The sequence below is a fragment of the Oncorhynchus mykiss genome, chromosome 7 (genome assembly GCF_013265735.2).
Source record: "Oncorhynchus mykiss isolate Arlee chromosome 7, USDA_OmykA_1.1, whole genome shotgun sequence".
Classification (NCBI taxonomy): Eukaryota; Metazoa; Chordata; class Actinopteri; order Salmoniformes; family Salmonidae; genus Oncorhynchus; species Oncorhynchus mykiss.
In genome coordinates, this window is record NC_048571.1 from 61,288,971 (window position 1) to 61,304,368 (window position 15,398).

The 15,398-nt window shown below is 44.8% G+C and overlaps 1 protein-coding gene across 1 annotated transcript in view; it reads left to right on the forward strand.

Annotated features, from left to right (window-relative positions):
- The window catches only part of LOC110528159 (testis-expressed protein 264), a 120,326-nt gene that overhangs the window by 33,059 nt on the left and 71,869 nt on the right, over positions 1–15,398 (forward strand). Inside the window, exon 2 of the mRNA XM_021609987.2 lies at positions 2,074–2,295. Coding sequence (XP_021465662.2) covers positions 2,074–2,295 — 222 coding nt within the window. The remainder of the gene's footprint in view (positions 1–2,073; positions 2,296–15,398) is intronic.

Genomic DNA, 15,398 nt, shown 5'->3' on the forward strand with positions numbered 1-15,398 from the left:
TGGGTGTGTGGGCTGCGAGTGATAGCAGGAGCTCTAATTGATATCATTAGCAAGCGAGGTAGGTAGTATCAAAAACCTAGGCAACAGTGACTAGGGTCTGGTTTCAGTGGCAAACTATTTTGGTATAGAAGAACTACATCTCTGCCAACGCCACTACCTTATCCGCTTAAATAAAGCAGTAGCTAGCAACATGGAGAACACCGAGGTTATTCTTAATGAGTGCACCTTCACTAAAACCACTGCAAACGTTGTTTTCCAATCGCCATGTTCTTCTGCCTTGTGATTTGTTTGGAGAGTTGTCTATCTGAAGAGTGCCCCTTATCAAAGTTGCCAAAAGAGAACGTCATTGAAACCAGACCCTAGTCACTGCTGCCCAGGGTTGGGTTTTCGAGACTAAGCGAAAAAGGGAGAGATGGTTAAATAGTGGGACGAAGCCGTGGGAGGGCAGCGGCCATCTCTCCTTTTATTTAAATGGATGTAGCTGTTTCTTATCACAGCCTGGCAGTATTGACCAGTCATTATACACAAGCCTTGTTGACAACCAACACCTTTTATCATGCTCATGTAGGAAGGTGGGTGATACACGCAGCCAAGACAATATAACTTGTACATCGACAGCCTGGACAAAAGCAGCATCCACATGGACCGTTTTTAGTGTTGATTGTGTACTAAGTCGCTAGGAACACAGCCATTGTGATTATTTCTAATGCTTGCATGGCCCAGCCACTGGTCAGGAAGGCAATTAAAGGGATGTTTTGTTGGTTGGGGAGTAGACTATAGCCCATACCTAGAGACACTTGTGACTTTCTTCACAATTTTTTGATCTTACATTCTCCTGTACCAAGGCCTGGCTTCTTTATGGTAACAGAATGTTTATTCAAAAAAATGTAGTGGGGAGAGAGAAAGGAACAAGAGAGAGGAATTGTGGCTGGTTAAATTATAAGATGTGTGTGGCTGTCAGGGATGTTGATGAAGAGCGCTAGGGACCAGTCACACCAAGGAAGACCGTCACAGGCCTACAGGAACAGCGCCCAGCCCAGAAGCCATGTCTCTGAGATCTGACCTCATGCCATTCTTATGTCACTGTATCACCAGCTACCAGACAGACTGCAGCAAGACTGGAGCCCAGTGTGATTGACAGCTTGCTGTCTGATGTCCACACGTACTTATGTTGAAAGATTCTCCCATTCCTTCTGCCTTCTGTTGTTCTCTTGTACTAGCTGGTCTGATTGGAGGACTGGGAGGATGGATAGGGATTTCCACTGTGTACAAAACATTAGGAACACCTGCTCTTTCCATGACAGACTGGCCAGGTGAATCCAGGTGAAAGCTATGATCCCTTACTGATGTCACTTGTTAATAAATCCACTTCAATCATTGTAGATAAAGGGGAGAAGACAGGTTAAAGAAGGATTTTTAAGCCTTGAGAAAATTAAGACATGGATTGTGTTTGTGTACCATTTAGAGTGAATGGGCAAGACAAAATATTCAATTTTTTTAATGTAGGATCTTATTTTGAGCCAGTTTGCTTCAGCAGGAAAATAATCCTGCAGCAACAGGAAATGTGAATTATTATGTTGATTATAATTAATGGACATTTATGTAGGGGTTGATACATTTTTCGTTAGGGAAAATCATGTTTGACATTTCAAGTGGAAATTACAAACTTTTTAAACTTTTTAAAACCTAAAATACACAAGTTTTCATTGTAGGAAAATATTAAGCAATACAAAAGTGATTCAGTTAAGATCTTACATCTGTAGTAGGTGCCAGGTGCACCAGTTTGAGTGTGTCAAGAACTGCAACACTGCTGGGTTTTTCATGCTCAACAATTTCCTGTGTGCACCAATAATGGTCCACCAACCAAAAGACATCCAGCCAACTCGACACAACTGTGGGAAGCATTGGAGTCAACATAGGCCAGCAAAATGTTTTGTTCACACAGTGTATATGTTCTGAACTTAATATTTGACATGTGTTTTGGTCTCATTTTGGTTTCTGTCTGTCCCACCCCCCCCCCCCCCCCCCCCCCTCCCCCCTGTTCATCTCAATGTCTCTCTCACACACACACAGGTGCCCGATGACCAGTGTCGCTACATCATTGGCAGTATCCTGAGCGAGGGAGATGAAAAGCCTGACGAAGATCTCCAGAAGCTGTATGAGAAGTTTGGCTTCAATGTGCTGTCCTTCCCCGAGGTGTCCCTGGCTGTGACCACCACCTTTCCCTCCACCACCCCCCTGTCCCACTGGCTGGCACCCTACAGAGTATACCCCGAACTCCGCAACTACATCATGGTATGTACCATACATCATTGGAGGTTACCTAGTCCTCTTTATTCCTATGTGGTACCAGAGAGGATGAAGTGAAGTGAGAGGGGTAACTGGGCCCAAAATTAGTTTTCTCCTGTTTTTGTTGTAGTTGTTTGCTCACCAAGCGAGGAGTTTTTGTACAGAGGTCAATGAGAGCTTGTCGAATGTGTTTATTTGCTACATGTGGCTTATTTGATCGGATAGAAGTTCCATAATGCATAGGTTGTTACGAGTATACTAATATTTAGAAGTAGGACACGTGACATCCTGGCAACTTAACAGTTGTGCCTGTTATCACAGTCGTATATGCCCTCTCATTGGCTAGAAGGGTGCCACCTGACCTTGCCGCCACATGACTGCTTTCCATTTTTGAAGACATTTATTTTAATTGTTTGAGCGGGTGGTGGAGTATCTGGTCAATATAATGCATAATCTGTGGTGGTACATAAGGCTTACATCCGATTAGGCTGTTGTCACAAACTGTCGTCCTCTATTCTGTCTTTGTCAAAAGTCCTCCATGTTTGTGCTGTATATGTTCAAAATCAAATCAAATTTTATTGGTCACATACATATGGTTAGCAGATGTTAATGCGAGTGTAGCGAAATGCTTGTTCTTCTAGTTCCGACCATGCAGTAATATCTAACAAGTAATCTAACAATTTCCCAACAGCTACCTTATATACACACAAGTGTAAAGGAATTAATAAGAATATGTACATATAAATATATGGATGAGCAATAGCCGAACGACATAGGCAAGATGCAGTAGATGGTATAGAGTACAGTATATACATATGAGATGAGTAATGTAGGGTATATTAACATTATATAAAGTGTCCTTGTTTAAAGTGACTAGTGAAACATTTATTACATCCAATGTTTTATTATTAAAGTGGCTGGAGTTGAGTCAGTGTGTTGGCAGCAGCCAATCAATGTTAATGATGGCTGTTTAACAGTCTGATGGCCTTGAGATATAAGCTGTTTTTCAGTCTCTAGGTCCCAGCTTTGATGCACCTGTACTGACCTCGCCTTTTGGATGATAGTGGAGTGAACAGGCAGTGGCTCGGGTGGTTGTTGTCCTTGATGATCTTTATGGCCTTCCTGTGACATCGGGTGGTGTAGGTGTCCTGGAGGACAGGTAGTTTGCTCCCGGTGATGCGTTGTGCAGACCTCACTACCCTCTGGAGAGCCTTGCGGTTGTGGGCAGAGCTGTTCCCGTACCAGGCGGTGATGCAGCCCGACAGGATGCTCTCGATTGTGCATCTGTAAATGTTTGTGTGTGTTTTTGGTGACAAGCCAAATTTCTTCAGCCTCCTGAGGTTGAAGAGGCGCTGTTGCGCCTTCTTCACCACGCTGTCTGTGTGGGTGGACCATTTCAGTTTGTCCGTGATGTGTACGCCGAGGAACATAACTTTCCACCTTCTCCACTACTGTGCCGTCGATGTGGCTAGAGGGCTGCTCCCTCCCTGTTTCCTGAAGTCCACGATCAGGAGAGGGCTGAGAACGCACCCTTGTGGGGCCCCAGTGTTGAGGATCAGCGGGGTGGAGATGTTGTTTCCTACCCTCACCACCTGGGGGTGGCCCGTCAGAAAGTCCAAGACCCAGTTGCACAGGGCGGGGTCGAGACCCAGGGTCTCCAGCTTAATGACGAGTTTGGAGGATACTATGGTGTTAAATGCTGAGCTGTAGTCTATGAACAGCATTCTTACATACAGTGCCTTGCGAAAGTATTCGGCCCCCTTGAACTTTGCGACCTTTTGCCACATTTCAGGCTTCAAACATAAAGATATAAAACAATTTTTTTTGTGAAGAATCAACAACAAGTGGGACACAATCATGAAGTGGAACGACATTTATTGGATATTTCAAACTTTTTGAACAAATCAAAAACTGAAAAATTGGGCGTGCAAAATTATTCAGCCCCCTTAAGTTAATACTTTGTAGCGCCACCTTTTGCTGCGATTACAGCTGTAAGTCGCTTGGGGTATGTCTCTATCAGTTTTGCACATCGAGAGACTGAACATTTTTCCCATTCCTCCTTGCAAAACAGCTCGAGCTCAGTGAGGTTGGATGGAGAGCATTTGTGAACAGCAGTTTTCAGTTCTTTCCACAGATTCTCGATTGGATTCAGGTCTGGACTTTGACTTGGCCATTCTAACACCTGGATATGTTTATTTTTGAACCATTCCATTGTAGATTTTGCTTTATGTTTTGGATCATTGTCTTGTTGGAAGACAAATCTCCGTCCCAGTCTCAGGTCTTTTGCAGACTCCATCAGGTTTTCTTCCAGAATGGTCCTGTATTTGGCTCCATCCATCTTCCCATCAATTTTAACCATCTTCCCTGTCCCTGCTGAAGAAAAGCAGGCCCAAACCATGATGCTGCCACCACCATGTTTGACAGTGGGGATGGTGTGTTCATCTGTGTTGCTTTTACGCCAAACATAACGTTTTGCATTGTTGCCAAAAAGTTCAATTTTGGTTTCATCTGACCAGAGCACCTTCTTCCACATGTTTGGTGTGTCTCCCAGGTGGCTTGTGGCAAACTTTAAACGACACTTTTTATGGATATCTTTAAGAAATGGCTTTCTTCTTGCCACTCTTCAATAAAGGCCAGATTTGTGCAATATATGACTGATTGTTGTCCTATGGACAGAGTATCCCACCTCAGCTGTAGATCTCTGCAGTTCATCCAGAGTGATCATGGGCCTCTTGGCTGCATCTCTGATCAGTCTTCTCCTTGTATGAGCTGAAAGTTTAGAGGGACGGCCAGGTCTTGGTAGATTTGCAGTGGTCTGATACTCCTTCCATTTCAATATTATCGCTTGCACAGTGCTCCTTGGGATGTTTAAAGCTTGGGAAATCTTTTTGTATCCAAATCCGGCTTTAAACTTCTTCACAACAGTATCTCGGACCTGCCTGGTGTGTTCCTTGTTCTTCATGATGCTCTCTGCGCTTTTAACGGACCTCTGAGACTATCACAGTGCAGGTGCATTTATACGGAGACTTGAATACACACAGGTGGATTGTATTTATCATCATTAGTCATTTAGGTCAACATTGGATCATTCAGAGATCCTCACTGAACTTCTGGAGAGAGTTTGCTGCACTGAAAGTAAAGGGGTTGAATAATTTTGCACGCCCAATTTTTCCGTTTTTGATTTGTTAAAAAAGTTTCAAATATCCAATAAATGTCGTTCCACTTCATGATTGTGTCCCACTTGTTGTTGATTCTTCACAAAAAAATACAGTTTTATATCTTTGTTTGAAGCCTGAAATGTGGCAAAAGGTCGCAAAGTTCAAGGGGGCCGAATACTTTCGCAAGGCACTGTAGGTGTTCCTCATGTCCAGATGGGTTAAGGCAGTGTGATTGCGATTGAGTCGTCTGTGGACCTATTGGGGCGGTAAGCAAATTGGAGTGGGTATAGGGTGTCAGGTAGGGTGGAGGTGATATGATCCTTGACTAGTCTCTCAAAGCACTTCATGATGACGGAAGTGAGTGCTACGGGGCGATAGTTGTTTAGCTCAGTTACCTTAGCTTTCTTGGGAACAGGAACCATGGTGGCCCTCCTGAAGCATGTGGGGACAGCAGACTGGGATAGGGATTGATTGAATATGTCCTTAAACACACCAGCCAGCTGGTCTGTGCATGCTCTGAGTATTCGGCTAGGAATGCCGTCTGGGCCTGGCAGCCCTGCGTGGGTTTTCCTCACGTTGGCTGCGGTGAAGGAGAGTTTTGGTAGCGGGCCGTGTCGGTGGCACTGTAGTGTCCTCAAAGCAAGCAAAGAAGTTGTTTAGTTTGTCTGGGAGCAAGACATCGGGGTCCGCGACGGGGCTGGTTTTATTTTTGTAGTCCGTGATTGACTGTAGACCCTGCCACATACCTCTCGTGTCTGAGCCGTTGAATTGCGACTCTACTTTGTCTCTATACTGACACTTAGCTAGTTTGATTGCCTTGCGGAGGGAATAGCTAAACTATTTGTATGCGGCCATGTTTCCGGTCACCTTGCCCTGTTTAAAAGCAGTGGTTCCCGCTTTCAGTTTTGCGCGAATGCTGCCATCAATCCACGGTTTCTGGTTGGGGAAGGTTTTAATTGTTGCCGTAGGTACAACATCACCAATGCACTTGCTAATAAATTCGCCCACCAAATCAGCGTATACATCAATTTTGTTGTTTGAATCTATCCGAAACATATCCCAGTTCACGTGATCAAAGCAATCTTGAAGTGTGGAATCAGATTGGTCGAACCAGCGTTGAACAGACCTGAGCACAGGTGTTTTAGTTTCTGTCTATTGGCTGTGAGCCTATATGATTATGATTATTATTATGATTATAATCGAAGGGAATTTTCTTGGTAGATAATGCGCTCGGCATTTGATTGTAAGGAGTTCTAGGTCAGGTGAACAAAAGGACTTGAGTTCCTGTATGTTGTTATGATCACACCACGACTCGTTAATCATAAGGCATACACCCCCGCCCTTCTTCTTACCAGAGAGATGATTATTTCTGTCGGCGCGATGCGTGAAGAAACCAGCTGGCTGTACCGACTCCGCTAGCGTGTCTCGAGTGAGCCATGTTTTCGTGAAACAGAGAATGTTACAGTCTCTGACGTCTCTCTGGAAGCGAACCTTTGCTCGGATTTCATCTACCTTGTTGTCAAGAGACTGGACATTAGCGAGTAGTATACTCGGTAACAGTGCACAATGTGCCCGTCTCCGGAGCCTGACCAGAAGACCACTCCGTCTGCCCCTTCTGCGGCGCCGTTGTTTTGGGTCGCCTGCTGGGATCCGATTCATTGTCCTGGGTGGTGAACCAAACACAGGATCCGCTTCTGGAAAGTCGTATTCCTGGTCCTAATGTTGGTAAGTTGCTTTTATGTCCAATAGTTACTGTATGTAATAAGACTTAAGATTTCCTGGGGTAACAGTGTAAGAAATGATACATACATTATTTTTTTTATCACATAAGAACGCAAAGCGAGGCACCCATCTCTGTCGGTGCTGGATGTTATGTTGTTTAATTCATCACGCTAGACAGAGAAGCTCTTTATAGTTGATTAAGAATTAATTTAAGGTAGGTGTTGGTCCCTGGGCCCATATACTGAGCCTCCATGTCCTCAGGCCTGGCTCCAGACAAGCTATTGACATTTACTGATGACATTTACACACATGGATTCATTCAGGGGCATCCCTCTGCATGCATAATGCCCTGGATGTGATATGATTGTCTGTCTGTCTGTGTCTCTGTCTCTGTCTCTGTCTCTGTCTCTGTCTCTGTCTCTGTGTCTGTCTGTCTGTTAGACCCACTGTGATGTGCCGTCTGTCTGTTAGACACACTGTCTGTCTGTCTGTTAGACACACTGTCTGTCTGTCTGTTAGACACACTGTCTGTCTGTCTGTCTGTCTGTTAGACCCACTGTGATGTGCTGTCTGTCTGTCTGTCTGTCTGTTAGACCCACTGTGATGTGCTGTCTGTCTGTTAGACACACTGTCTGTCTGTCTGTTAGACACACTGTCTGTCTGTCTGTTAGACACACTGTCTGTCTGTCTGTTAGACCCACTGTGATGTGCTGTCTGTCTGTTAGACACACTGTCTGTCTGTCTGTCTGTTAGACACACTGTCTGTGTGTCTGTTAGACACACTCTCTGTCTGTCTGTCTGTTAGACCCACTGTGATGTGCTGTCTGTCTGTTAGACACACTGTCTGTCTGTCTGTGGGTTAGACACACTGTCTGTCTGTCTGTGGGTTAGACACACTGTCTGTCTGTCTGTGGGTTAGACACACTGTCTGTCTGTCTGTGGGTTAGACACACTGTCTGTCTGTCTGTGGGTTAGACACACTGTCTGTCTGTCTGTGGGTTAGACACACTGTCTGTCTGTCTGTGGGTTAGACACACTGTCTGTCTGTCTGTGGGTTAGACACACTGTCTGTCTGTCTGTTAGACGTGCTGTCTGTCTGTTAGACACACTGTCTGTCTGTCTGTCTGTGGGTTAGACACACTGTCTGTCTGTCTGTGGGTTAGACACACTGTCTGTCTGTCTGTGGGTTAGACACACTGTCTCTGTCTGTGGGTTAGACACACTGTCTGTCTGTCTGTCTGTGGGTTAGACACACTGTCTGTCTGTCTGTGGGTTAGACACACTGTCTGTCTGTCTGTCTGTGGGTTAGACACACTGTCTGTCTGTCTGTGGGTTAGACACACTGTCTGTGGGTTAGACACACTGTGATATGCTGTGCTGTCTGTCTGTCTGTGGTCAAATATGTAAAAAAATAGTTGCAGGGTCTTTTGAAAATAGTTGCAGGGTCCTTTTAGGATTATATGAAGGTAGAGTGGCCCACCGGCACCATCTGTATGTGTGTCACCAGCGCCTTGCTCCCATACAAGCGAAACACCTTCACCCACTTCAAGGAAACTATAGTGCCGCCGTCACTGGCCACCTCCACAAACGTGGACTGTGAGCTCTCGTTCTCAGTGGTCAACGTGAGTAAGATATTTAAGCGTGTTAACCCTCGCAAGGCTGCCGGCCCAGACGGCATCCCAAGCAGCGTCCTCAGAGTATGTGCAGACCAGCTGGCTGGAGTGTTTACGGACAAATGTTATCTCTCCATATCACAGTCTGTTGTTCCCACTTGCTTCAAGATGTCCACCATTGTTCCTGTACCTAAGAAAGTGAAGGTAACTGGACTAAATGACTATCGCCCCGTAGCACTCACTTCTGTCATCATGAAGTGCTTTGAGAGGCTAGTTAAGGATCATATTACCTGGACCTTACCTGACACCCTAGACACACTACAATTTGCATACAGTCTCAACAGATCCACGGATGATGTATCCAGACGGGATAGGGGATCGAGAAATACCTCATGTAAGAATGCTGTTCATTTACTACAGCTCAGCCCTTCAACACCATAGTACCCTCCAAGTTCATTACTAAGTTCAGGGCCCTGGGTTTGAACCCCAACCTGTGCAACTTTGTCCTGGACTTCCTGACAGGCCAAACCCAAGTGGTGAAGGTAGACAACAACACATCCGCTACGCTGAACCTCAACACGGGGGCTCCACAGGGGTGTGTGCTCAGCCCCCTCATGTTGTCCCTGTTCAGTCATGAGTGGTGACGCACGTCTCCAACTCAATCATCAAGTTTGCAGATGATGCAACAGTGGTAGGCCTGATTACCAACAATGACGAGACAGCCTACAGGAGGTGAGGGCCCTGACAGAGTGGTGCCAAGAAAATAACCTGTTCCTCAACGTCAACCAAACAAAGGAGCTGATTGTGGACTTCAGGAGACAGCAGAGCGAGCATAACCCCATCCACATCGATGGGGCCGCAGCGGAGAGGGTGAAAATATTAATGTTTATCATCGTGCACATCACTGACAACCTGAAATGGTCCTTCTGCAACAGTGCCTCTTCAACCTCAGGAGGCTGAAGAAATGTGGCTTGTCCCCGAAGACCCTCACGGACTTCTACAGATGCACCAACGCTGTATCACCGCCTGGTATGGCAATTGCACCGTCCACAACAGCAAGGCTCTCCAGAGGGTCAGCCCAACCCTGCCTGCCCTCCAGGACATCTAGAGCACCCGGTGTCACAGGAAGGCCAAGAAGATCATCAAGGACCTCAGCCACCCGAGCCATGGCCTGTTTACCCCGCTACGATCTAGAAGATCATCAAGGACCTCAGCCACCTGAGCCATGGCCTGTTTACCCCGCTACGATCTAGAAGGTCATCAAGGACCTCAGCCACCCGAGCCATGGCCTGTTTACCCCGCTACCATCTAGAAGGCGGAGACAGTACAGGGACCGAGAGACTGAAAACAGCTTCTATCTCCATGCCATCAGATTGTTAAATAGTCACCACTAGCCGGCCTCCGCCCAGTACCCTGCCCTGAATTTAGTCACTGTTACGAGCCGGCTACAACCTGGTACTCTACCCTGCACATCAGAGACTGCTGCCCTATGTACATAGTAATTGAACACTGGTCACTAATAATCTTTACACACTTTTTTACCCACTTCATATGTATATACTCTATTTTAGTCAAGACTCATCCTATATAACTACAGCTGTACACACCTTTTCTATTCACATACTGCCCATACTATACACACCATCCTAGACATATATATTTATGTTCCACACTCTGACATTGTTCATTCTGATATTTCTTAATTTCTTATTTTGGGGATTTGTGTGTATTGTAATACAAATTATCATATGCATTTTGCTGCACTTGTGGTAATATATGCAAAATACTGTATGTGTATGCGACCAAAAGAAACATTTTATTTGATAGAATCACGAATGCAATAGTCAGAGGACTTGGCTCAAACACATACAGATCTGGGACCAGGCTATACAATTTACATCTGGTTGTGTGGGTTTCTCTATAAACTGTTTATTAGTTGAGAAGTATTTTTAGACTGACGCTGGCCATGTTTGTGCTGACAGTTGCTAAGGTACTGCCAACAGTGCCAGTGTGGCATGGGAGTGGCACTTTGGTCTGTTGAGCCCTCCATCTGTTGTAGAGGTGTGTTGGCGGGCACAGAGAAGGAGGCAAGAGAGCAACACACAACTGAGTCTCTGCCCACTGCTCACTGCCCTGATACAGCCATGCCATCACATGCAGACAATTACTCAAAAGCTTGAGTGGGTTTTACTGTTGACATGGCATTCTGGATGGCATTCAGCACCATGCAAGACCACAATAAAACCTTAACTCAGAATTACATTGTTATGAGAATTTTGTTATCAATGTTCATGAACTTCAATTAATCTACTCAGTCTGCAACCCAGAGTTTTGTAAGATTCTGGTTGAATGAAACAGACGAGTCCCAGCTTACAAAAGTCAGTGTTTATTCACGAGAACGTTCTAACATCACAAATGCAAGCCCAGTCTTTATAACAAACACGTTCAAATCTTAAGCTACGCTTTTCTTAGACAGTCTGTGTTTTTCCACTACACAGATACATTGTTTAATCTGCAACATGTTTCATCATTTTCTGCAAGCCTAGCAGTTTCTCCCCTCCACGGGTGGGGACAGAATGTCCTGTAAAGAACACAGTAGTCCAGCTTGTCTGTCGATAGCTCCTCTTATCATTTGTTTCACACTTGCACCCTGCTTACATACTAAAAAGGAACAAAAGGTCCTTGTTCTAATTCTGACTAAAACTACACACATCATCAGATTATAGTTTTAGGATTGTAATACATTTCATACAATTATATGGTTTCAGAGTGGAATTATTTAATCATTATCTTTAGACATATAAATTATTTTATCACATTATGACATCTGTTGAAGGCTAACGGTAGCCTTTCGCCTTGGTGTTCCATGACTAAGGGACCTACTACACCAAGTGGAAGCAGATCAGCAATAATAATCTAGCCATCAAACCAAGTAATAATCTCACACCACATTACTCCTGTCTTCTGTTACATTACCATGGACAGGCTATGTGTCTGCTAGCCTGCCTATAGCTGATGTCAGGGTGGTGGAAACAGCATCATGTCCTACTCAGGGCAGAGAAAGGCTCATAACATGGTGTGTCCGAGTCCACCAGCTGACAATGACTTGACCTGGGTGCTGTGACCGATCATTAAACCCCCTGCTCCCGTCTCTGTCTGTCCATGAACGCACTACTGTTAACATCCTTAGCCTGAGGAGTCAATGTGAGTGAGGTCCGGGCTGTGTGTTAGTGGGGTTAGTGCTGTCAGTGGTATGCATGGGGGCCACAGCTAGGCTAATGAATAATGGAGGGTAATGTTGAGAGGGCTGGTGTGAGGCTGGAGTTTAGATTAGGAGTAGGGCTGTGGTTGGGCATATGAATAATTGAGCATGGTGGAGAGGGGGGAGCCTCCAGTGACAGTTCTTACTTTAGTACTACACTCTGTCCCACTCTGCTACAGTCTTTACTGCCAGGAGGCAGGCTGGTGGTGGGAGCCTAGCTTCTTTACGGCCCCGTCATATCTCTTAAAGGCAGGTGAAATCAGTGGCGTTTTAGCACAAGAGCCAGTGAGAGGCTTCCTGGCATTAGCAAGCCTGACTATGAAACAGAGGGTTAAGTGGGTGGTCTGGCAAAGTGGGTTTCATGCATTCTGCCACACTCAAGTACATGTGTTTTCTCCCACTGGCCATATGCTCAGCCTGCCTGTCTCCTAGGGCCCTGGCCCCACTCTAGGCTCTATCGGCTCCAGGCTCCCAGAGACCAGGCTACAGGCTGTCAGAAAAGCCGGTTAATTACAGAGCTGCTCCCGTCTCTCCCTGGAGCTCTCTCACTCCACAGTTCAATAGCCCCCCTGTTCTCTAGTTTAACTCTCCTAATCTCTCACCCACCTACTCTGGCAGGAAGCAAGCTGCCTCACAGACACTCTGAAATACACAACAGCACGTCAGACAACACAGTCAAACTCCTTACATTTCACATTTTCGATTTATTCAATGATTTTAAGGAAGACAAATGGATTATTTTCTGTGGGGGCATGTGTATGCGTTTCTGTCACTGTTTTGGTGTGTGTGCCTGTGCCTTTGCAGCATTCAATGTAAAAACAGCGGAAGCGTGCGTATGTGGGTATGTATGTGGACTGTGTGAGCAGAGCTTGATGGTGAAAGGAAATAAATTGGGGGAAAAAGCAGGAACAGACATACTATATTAAGGGGATTGCAGTGGGCTCTGCCTGATCTTTGATCTCTGTTTTGCCTTGGCTTAGATGACATGACACATTTTGTCAATGTGTGTTCTTATCTTGTGGATTCAAGTGGGAGCTATATGCCAGGTCGCAATTGTAAATGAGAACTTGTTCTCAACTTGCCTACCTGGTTAAATAAAGGTGAAATGTAAAAAATATTGGCCTTGACCTTTTTAAGGAAACGGATACACGTTTTCTAAGATGTTACTGGAACTGCCAGAGCAGAGTAGAAACAACCGTGCGATCAATCAAAGTGGGCTGCTGCTTTTATTGCTTTGTTTTACCTTCTACATAGAACTGTAGGATATTAATTGTATCACCTTGTTGTTGCAGGACATTTCCTGCACAGCACAACATGGAAACTAGTAGTATATTCACGGTTATAAAGGCTTCTAAAGTTTTTAATTTTCTCTTTAAAATGTCAGACTTAATTTGCCATAAAAGATGAAGTATCCCCTACAAAATGTCCCATGAATTATAATCAACACAATAATTCACATTTCCTGTTGTGAGAAACTGGTCAAATTAAGATCATGCATCTCTACACTATATTAGTAAAGGAGCAACAGAATGGGAAACATGGGAAATTACAGCCAAGAATGTATGTAATATTGAAGCTCAAGTATGCAATACTTTCCTGGATGACAGACTTTTCCTGCGTCATTGGCTCGCCAAGACAGCAACAAGTTGGCACCCAAGGCTAATTCACTATACGACTGTACCCCATGGCCATGATGTCGCAGTGTAGTTTAGTCAAGAACATAGGTAAGGTCCAGAGTTTCTCCTGATCAGGACACAACTCCTGGCCCTAGCGTTTAGTTTGGTGGATCGTTGCATTAATAGATGATATAGAGGTGAGTGACCCTTCTCTCTGTTCTCTCCTGAATGGTGGCACCTTCCCAGTTTGCTCCAGCACCCTGAGAGCTACAGTCCTGTCATGGTTTATTCACCTGCTGCTCTTCTTAATATTCTTTTGATGTTATTATTTGTTGAATTAAACAGAAAATTGCTTCTGCTTGTCCACAGCATCCATATTTAATGTCCTGGCCTGATGAGTGTAGCTGGAGCTGGAACCGAAAGGATTTCAGGTGTATTCACCTAGAAAACCACAACATCCAAATCAGCCACCACTCACTGTGAAGTTCGCTTCCAGCCAGCTATCCAGCGCTGTGAGGAAGCGTGTTTTGAACGTGTTCATGTGTGATGCCTATCCTTTTACTGAAGGGAGGCTGTTCGCTGATGCCGTAATGATCAGCCAAATGGATTTCAAAGTATGTTTCGGCAAGTGTTTGTATTCCTGGTCGTATTCCTCAGGTTGTTGACACATCCCTCTGTAGTGATTGTCAGGGTGTGGGGTCTGATATTGTCACAGTTGTTCTTACATTGTTACTGTATTCCACTTCCTACTATTACACATATCTGTCTGTCTCACCACTGTGCCAGCTAAGAGCCTGTTTGGGGGGACTCTAGTGTTTTGCATTTACAGATACCCCTTTACCATCTTAGTTATTACATGCATGATAGGTTTAGAGCAAGGATAGCGTCAGCAATTCTCTGCACCCGTCATATGTACACACTAACACACATTCTCAAACTCTGACACACACACACGCATGCACACGTGTCTACACTATATGAAATACTTACATAGAAAGCCATAGAACCTGCGCCAGTGAATGACATCTCCCAGTCCATATGCTCTTACAGATGAAGAGTTCCCTCTCTGTATCCTACTTTCTACTGAATTAGTGGACGACAACATGGGTCCTGAATACCTCGCCTCATATTAGAAGACTCATATTTGTTGATAACCAGACTGTTATTGACTGAGTAATAAGAATGATCTCTCAAAGACAGGGCTCCAGCTGGAAAGACATAGGCCTACCTATTTATGTTTTAGTTGTCCTCCTCCCTTAGTCACAGAAATGACTGTTTATATTAGTAACAGTCTGTGCTCATAAGGCTCTCAGGATGTTTAGGCCCCAAAGGAGGGATGTACACTCAGTGTGCAACCGGCTGACCCATTGTACTCAATGACAATACGATAGGTCTAACATTACTAGTGTGCATGAGTACGTGTGTATGCGAGTGTGTTGGCATGCAGTTTGGCCAGAGCTACAGTTGAAGTCGGAAGTTTACATACACTTAGGTAGGAGTGATTTAAAACTTTAAATTTAAAACTCCACATTTCTTGTTAACAAACTATAGTTTTGGCAGGTCGGTTAGGACATCCACTTTGTGCCAAGTAATTTTTCCAACAATTGTTCACAGATAGATTATATCACTATCACATTTCCAGTGGGTCAGACATTTACATACACTAAGTTGACTGTGCCTTTAAACAGCTTGGAAAAATCCAGAAAATTTCGTCATGGCTTTAGAAGCTTCTGATAGG